Source organism: Daucus carota, chromosome 7 (assembly GCF_001625215.2).
Source record: "Daucus carota subsp. sativus chromosome 7, DH1 v3.0, whole genome shotgun sequence".
NCBI lineage: Eukaryota > Viridiplantae > Streptophyta > Magnoliopsida > Apiales > Apiaceae > Daucus > Daucus carota.
Genome location: NC_030387.2, coordinates 16,737,993 through 16,744,930, shown reverse-complemented (window position 1 = coordinate 16,744,930; position 6,938 = coordinate 16,737,993). Strand labels below are relative to the sequence as shown.

The 6,938-nt window shown below is 41.9% G+C and overlaps 1 protein-coding gene and 1 pseudogene across 1 annotated transcript; one reads left to right on the top strand and one right to left on the bottom strand.

The window, feature by feature from the left end:
• Positions 1–3,776: 3,776 nt before the first annotated feature.
• On the bottom strand, positions 3,777–6,111 carry LOC135147918 (uncharacterized). Its single transcript, XM_064081972.1, has 6 exons — positions 5,945–6,111; positions 5,156–5,401; positions 4,752–5,053; positions 4,591–4,697; positions 4,090–4,503; positions 3,777–3,800 (listed from the first exon to the last, which is right to left on the bottom strand). The coding sequence occupies exons 1-6, from the start codon at positions 6,109–6,111 to the stop codon at positions 3,777–3,779; spliced, it is 1,260 nt and encodes a 419-aa protein (XP_063938042.1).
• LOC135148109 (small nucleolar RNA R71) lies at positions 5,747–5,843 on the top strand (annotated as a pseudogene).
• Positions 6,112–6,938: the final 827 nt, after the last annotated feature.

Genomic DNA, 6,938 nt, shown 5'->3' with positions numbered 1-6,938 from the left:
TCATCTTCCAAGCTGTATCCGGCACACACAAATCATACACCAATCGATCAAGATCAACTGGATCATCATCAAACCGGCGTTTAGCACGCCCAATCCTCTCAACCACCCAATCTTCTTCATTACGGCGCCTGGCACGCCCCCCAATAACTCTACGGATCGCATCCGCACTATAATCTACCCGGATTCCCCGTACCACCGTGAATCCATCTCGATTCTCCTTGGCATTAGCATAAAACTCTCGAATGATAGCCAAGGGAACCGCCTCCGGAGCCTCGCAAAAAGACTCCCAACCCCGTTCTTGAATCATGTTCAAGAGCTCACCATCCTCCGCCGTGGGTAAGAATCCCCTCTCCTTAAGTAACGACTTATTCATAAGCCGTTGAAACTCGGTTCGCGCACCATCCGAGGTGAACTCAACCTCACCCAACGAGGAAGAATCGCTAGATGCGGGGGCTTGGGTGCTCGTTCCTTGTGATCTTCTTGCTCTTTTGGGTGCCATTGGTAGAGATTAGAGTTGCAAGAGGTGTATGTGTATTGGATTTGAAAGATTGGATGAAGGTTGTGTGTATGGATGTGTATATATGATTAGGGTTTAGAGAATTATAATGGAATTTGGAGATGGGTTTTGTGTTTATATAAGGGTTGGAGAGCTGAGTTAGGGTTTTATGGGATGTATTTCGGGCTAGGCATGCAAAATTAGGATTGTGGGCTTTTTAAAACGAAAAGAAAAGAATTTTGGGAAAAAAATCCGCCTGGCTCGGCAGTCAGTAGCGCGGCCGCGCTAAGTATAGCGCGGGCGCGCTGTGCAACTTAGCGCGGTCGCGCTTGACACTAGCGCGGGCGCGCTAGTGTCTGACACCGGAGGCTGAAATTTTTCGATTTTTGTGTTTTTGAGGTTTACAATGGTACAATGTGGTTCCAATGCGTGGGTTGCCTCCCACGAAGCGCTTGTTTAACGTCGTTAGCTCGACGTGAAGTCCAGAATTAATCCGATTCCGATTGAAGAATCGTGGTTTGTACCTCACGATTCACATTTCCGCCAAAGTACGGCTTCAACCTTTGACCATTAACCTTAAATGATTCATCCGGTGATTTTGCATATATTTCTACTGCACCGTGGGAAAATACCGTCTTGACTGTAAATGGCCCTGACCAGCGTGACTTGAGTTTCCCTGGAAACAACTTCAACCGAGAGTTATACAATAACACCAATTGACCAACCACAAACGATTTTTGTATCAGTCGCTGATCATGCAATCTTTTCACCTTTTCTTTGTAGAGTTTGTTATTTTCATAAGCACGGAGGCGAAACTCCTCTAACTCATTGAGTTGCATCATTCGTTTCTCTCCAGCTAATTGTAAGTCGAAGTTCAACTTCTTTAGGGCCCAATAGGCTTTATGTTCCAACTCAACTGGTAAGTGACAAGCCTTGCCAAACACTAACTGAAATGGAGAAGTACCCAACGGTGTTTTATAAGCTGTTCGATAAGCCCAAGCAGCCTCATCTAATCGTAAAGACCAGTCTTTCCTAGAAGGATTAACCACCTTCTCTAATATGCGTTTGATCTCTCTGTTAGACACTTCAGCTTGACCATTCGTTTGAGGATGATAAGCAGTAGCAACCCGGTGATTGATATTATACCTAGTCATCAAGGTTGTGAATTTCCGATTACAGAAGTGAGAGCCTTCATCACTGATAATGACCCTAGGGACTCCGAAACGGGTAAAGATTTGTTTTTGAAGAAATTGTAAGACCACCTTAGCATCATTTGTAGGTAAAGCTTTTACCTCCACCCATTTAGACACATAATCCACTGCTAATAGAATATACTGGTTGTTACAAGATGAAACGAACGGTCCCATGAAGTCAATACCCCAAACGTCAAATATTTCGACTTCCAAGAGCATTTTAAGAGGCATTTCATTCCTCCTAGATATATTACCTGTACGTTGACATCGATCGCACCCCAAAACATACTGATGAGCATCTTTAAACAGAGTTGGCCAGTAAAAGCCTGCTTGAAGTACCCTCTTTGCTGTCTTTTCTCCGCTATAATGGCCTCCATAACCAGTGGAATGGCACTCGCGCAAAACTCCCTCAACTTCATTATTGGGGATACACCTTCTGAGAATTTGATCAACTCCTTGTTTAAACAGAAAGGGTTCATCCCAAATATACCATTTCACATCGTGAAGAAATTTCTTGCGTTGAGCATAAGAGAATTCTGGAGGAATGATCTTACTCACCAGATAATTTACAATGTCAGCAAACCATGGCTCTTCTGCATTAACTCCAAACAACTGTTCGTCTGGGAAGAATTCATTGATTAGAGTGTTGTCTGTAGTTTGTTTGCTGTGATCTTCTAGTCGGGACAAATGATCTGCTACCTGATTTTCCGTGCCCTTACGATCTTTAATTTCCACATCAAATTCTTGGAGTAATAAAACCCAGCGAATTAGTCTTGGTTTTGAATCTTTCTTTGATATGAGATACCGAATGGCTGCATGATCTGTATATACCACTACCTTTGTTCCAAGAAGATAAGACCTGAACTTCTCAAAGCTAAAGACAATAGCTAGAAGTTCTTTTTCAGTAGTAGTGTAGTTCAATTGTGCATCATTTAATGTTTTGCTGGCATAATAGATAACATGAAACACATTACTTGTTCGCTGGCCAAGTACAGCCCCTACAGCATAATCACTGGCATCACACATTAATTCGAATGGTTTACTCCAATCGGGTGCAGTGATGATAGGTGCTGATGTCAACTTCTTTTTCAAGATTTCAAATGCTTCCAAGCACTCCTCATCAAATTTGAATGGAATGTCTTTCTCTAACAGATTGCAAAGGGGTTTAGAAATTTTTGAGAAATCCTTGATGAATCTCCGATAGAAACCTGCATGACCAAGGAAGCTTCGGATGCCCTTGACTGAAAGTGGTGGAGGAAGATTTTTTATCGTTTCCACCTTCGCTTTATCAACTTCTAGTCCCTTGGCAGATACCTTATGCCCCAATATGATTCCTTCTTGCACCATGAAATGACATTTTTCCCAATTGAGAATCAGATTAGTTTCCACACATCGCTTAAGAACCATTCTCAGATTTGTGAGGCATTCGTCATAAGATGTTCCGAATACGGAAAAGTCGTCCATGAATACCTCCACATTGATGCCAATCATCTCTGAGAATATTGCCATCATGCATCTTTGAAAAGTGGCTGGTGCACCGCATAAGCCAAAAGGTACTCTTCGGAATGCAAATGTACCATAAGGGCATGTAAAGGTTGTCTTTTCTTGATCCTCCGGAGAGATAGCAATCTGATTATAGCCAGAATACCCATCCAATAGGCAATAGAATTCATGACCAGCCAACCTGTCAAGCATTTGATCAATAAAAGGCAGAGGGAAGTGATCCTTTCTTGTGGCTTTATTCAGCTTTCGGTAGTCCATGCAAATCCTCCAACCAGTGACAGTTCTAGTTGAGATAAGTTCCCCTTTTTCGTTGGCTACTACTGTCATGCCCCCTTTTTTAGGCACACACTGCACTGGACTCACCCATGAGCTATCTGAAATTGGATAAATGATACCTGCATCAAGCCATTTAAGAATCTCTTTCTTTACCACCTCCTTCATGATAGGATTTAGCCTTCTTTGTTGTTCCACTGAAGGTTTGCTTCCTTCTTCAATGAGAATTTTGTGTTGACAAAAGGAGGGACTGATGCCCTTGATATCAGCTATGGTCCAACCAATCGCTGTTTTGAATTCCCTTAGCACCCTCAAAAGTTTTTCCTCTTCCTCACCTGACAAGTTAGATGCAATAATAACAGGAAGAGTAGAACCTTTGCCAAGAAAAGCATACCTTAAGTGATCCGGTAGTGGTTTAAGTTCAAGTTTAGGTGCTTCGATTACTGATGGCTGTAGTGGTTTGTGATCTTCCTTTTGTTCTTCCAAGCCAAGAGATTCGACAGGTGGTTCAAAATTCCTTCTCCAAGGTGATGAGTTAAGATGATGGATCTCTGCCAATTCTTCTTCACTGTCCCATTCCTCATCATTGGTAAGGATTGCTTCCAATGCATCATTCTGTAAAACCCGCTGGCTATTAGCTTCTGTCGTAGTGTCTAGCACATCCACACTGAAACAAGATTCCTCATCAGTTGGTAATTTCATTGCATTGAATACGTTGAACGTGACAGTTTGATTCTGTATTCTCATTGTGAGTTCCCCTTTTTGTACATCGATTAATGTTTGGCCAGTGGCTAAAAATGGTCTACCCAAGATGATAGGAATCCTTTTGTCTTCTTCAAAATCAAGAATCACGAAGTCGGCTGGAAATATTAATTGATCAACCTTGACTAGCACATCTTCAATTATACCCCTCGGATATGTGATCGAACGATCAGCCAACTGTAAAGACATATTTGTTGGCTTAAGCTCTGGCAGGCCAAGTTGTGTGAAGATAGATAGAGGCATCAGATTGATGCTAGCTCCCAAGTCGCACAGACACTTATCAAAAGAGAACTTCCCAATAGTGCAAGGAATAGTAAAACTTCCCGGATCTTTAAGCTTAGGTGGTAATTTCTGTTGAAGTACAGCACTGCATTCCTCCGTTAAAGCCACGGTCTCTAACTCTTCAAGCTTTAGCTTTTTTGAAAGAATACCCTTCATGAACTTGGCATAACTAGGCATTTGCTCGAGTGCTTCAGCAAACGGAATGTTGATGTGAAGCTTTTTGAATACTTCTAGGAATTTACCAAATTGCTTATCCAGCTGCTGTTTTTTTAACCTCCTAGGAAATGGAGGTGGTGGATATACTGGGTTTGACATCGGAGCAGCTGCAGGAATAGCCTTATCCTTTTCAACAGTAGAGTTGGTGTCAAGTGTATTTGAAGGAACTTCTGCTGGAATTTCTTGCGGTTCATCACCCTTATCTTGTACCAATGTTGAGGTAGGCCCTGTTGTAGTTCTTCCAGATCTCAGCGTAATGGATTGAACTTGCTCTTTAGGGTCCCTTTTACCTGGTACTTCTGTGTCACTAGGGAGATTCCCCTGTGGTCTGCTTAGTAAAGCATTAGCTAACTGACCAACTTGTGTCTCCAAGGCTTTTAAAGTTACTGCTTGACTCTTGTACATGAGCCTTAGCTCTTCCATGTCAGACCTTTCGTTAGCTGATTGCCCATGATTCTGAAATCCCGGAGGGTGATATGGCTGTTTAGGCGCATACTGTTGTGAATTTCCAGCCTGATTATACTGTTTAGGTCCCTGTTGAAATCCTTGTTGAGGCTGATTATAACCCTGATTATTACTCCAGCTGAAATTCGGATGATTTCGGTTGCTAGGATGATAAGTAGCTGGAGCGGGTTGTTGACTTCTCTGAAAGTTGCTCACAAATTGCGCTGATTCACTAGAAATGGCACACTGATCAGTAGCATGAGCACCAGCACATAATTCGCAAATAGAGATTGGCTGTTGAATTCCTTGGTGAGCCAGAGAATCAACTTTCATCGTGAGAGCCTTCAGTTGAGCTGCTATAGCTGTAGACGTGTCAAGATCAAGAATTCCGGCTACCTTCCCTTGAGTAAGTCTTTGAGTAGGGTTCTGATATTCATTAGCAGCCATCATTTCAATGAGATCGTAAGCTTCTTCATAACTCTTTGCCCATAGTGCACCTCCAGAAGCAGCATCAAGCATAGGTCTGGATTGAGGTCCAAGACCATTATAGAAACTGTTTATTTGCATCCAATCCGGCATGCCATGATGGGGACACTTCCTTAGCATCTCCTTATATCGCTCCCAGGCTTCACAGAATGTTTCTCCTGATTGTTGAGAGAATTGAGATAGAGCATTTCGTAAAGCAGCAGTCTTTGCCATGGGGAAGAATTTAGTGAGAAATTTCTGAGCTAGATCTTCCCATGTAGTAATCGAACCAGATGGTAAAGAATGTAACCATCCCTTAGCCTTATCTCTCAGTGAAAATGGGAAAAGCCTTAGCTTTACAGCTTCATCAGAGACATCATTAAATTTGAAAGTGTCACAGATCTCTATAAAATTCCGTATATGCATATTGGGGTCTTCCGTAGGAGAACCCCCATACTGTACCGAGTTCTGGACCATTTGAATGGTTCCTGGTTTGATTTCAAAGGCTTTGGCTGCGATTGCAGGCCTGACAATGCTTGATTGGATATCATCGATCTTTGGCATAGAGAAATCCTTCAATGCCTTGCTGTCTGGTTGTGCTTCAGGTTCCGGCATTGTTTCAGAATCAGAAGAAGAAGTAGAAGGTGAATCAATTGCTTTCTTACGGGTCTGAGAACGTGTTTGCATAAACGCGACCCCAGTACCTATGATAAAGAAAAGAAGAAAAGTGAGAAGAGAATAGAATCTTAGTCAGTGAATTTTTAACGCACACTGAAGACAAGTACATAAACTAATTAATTAACACCGAGTCCCCGGCAGCGGCGCCAAAAACTTGTTCGCAAAAATCTACACGCAAGCGCACGTGATCACAAGTAATATATTAAGTTCGATCCCACAGAGACTGGTGAATTAAGAATACGCACCTATGCAACAATGTATGATCAATTATCACTGCTAAGACAATTAACAAGGATTGGTTTCTTTTATACTAAAAACTAAAATTACTAATCAAATTCAGAATAGGAAAACACATGGGATTCTAACTTCATTATCTAATTCATCTAGAATTGAAATTACTGATTAACATGCGACTGTTGATCCTAATCAGACAACACGAAAGTAATACATGCCAACTCTCGTTGCACACATATCATACCAATCAAAATCCACAATTAAGATAGAAATCTCATGGACACCAACAAAGCTCAGACCCTATATCTCTATAGCGGTAGTGTAAGCAAAGAGGTTTAATAACAAGTCGTCTATCGTGATTACACAGGGTGATAAAAATAGTTCAAGTCTAT

Excerpts from the sequence above, each read along its gene's own strand:
- LOC135147918 (XM_064081972.1), bottom strand. The coding sequence starts at position 6,111 with ATGGTCCAGAACTCGGTACAGTATGGGGGTTCTCCTACGGAAGACCCC. Across the intron at positions 5,402-5,944 it reads AGAGATAAGGCTAAGGGATG|TGAATCAGCGCAATTTGTGA; the intron begins GTTACATTCTTT and ends TGCCATTTCTAG. Across the intron at positions 4,504-4,590 it reads TAACGGAGGAATGCAGTGCT|TGTCTGTGCGACTTGGGAGC; the intron begins GTACTTCAACAG and ends TCTTTTGATAAG.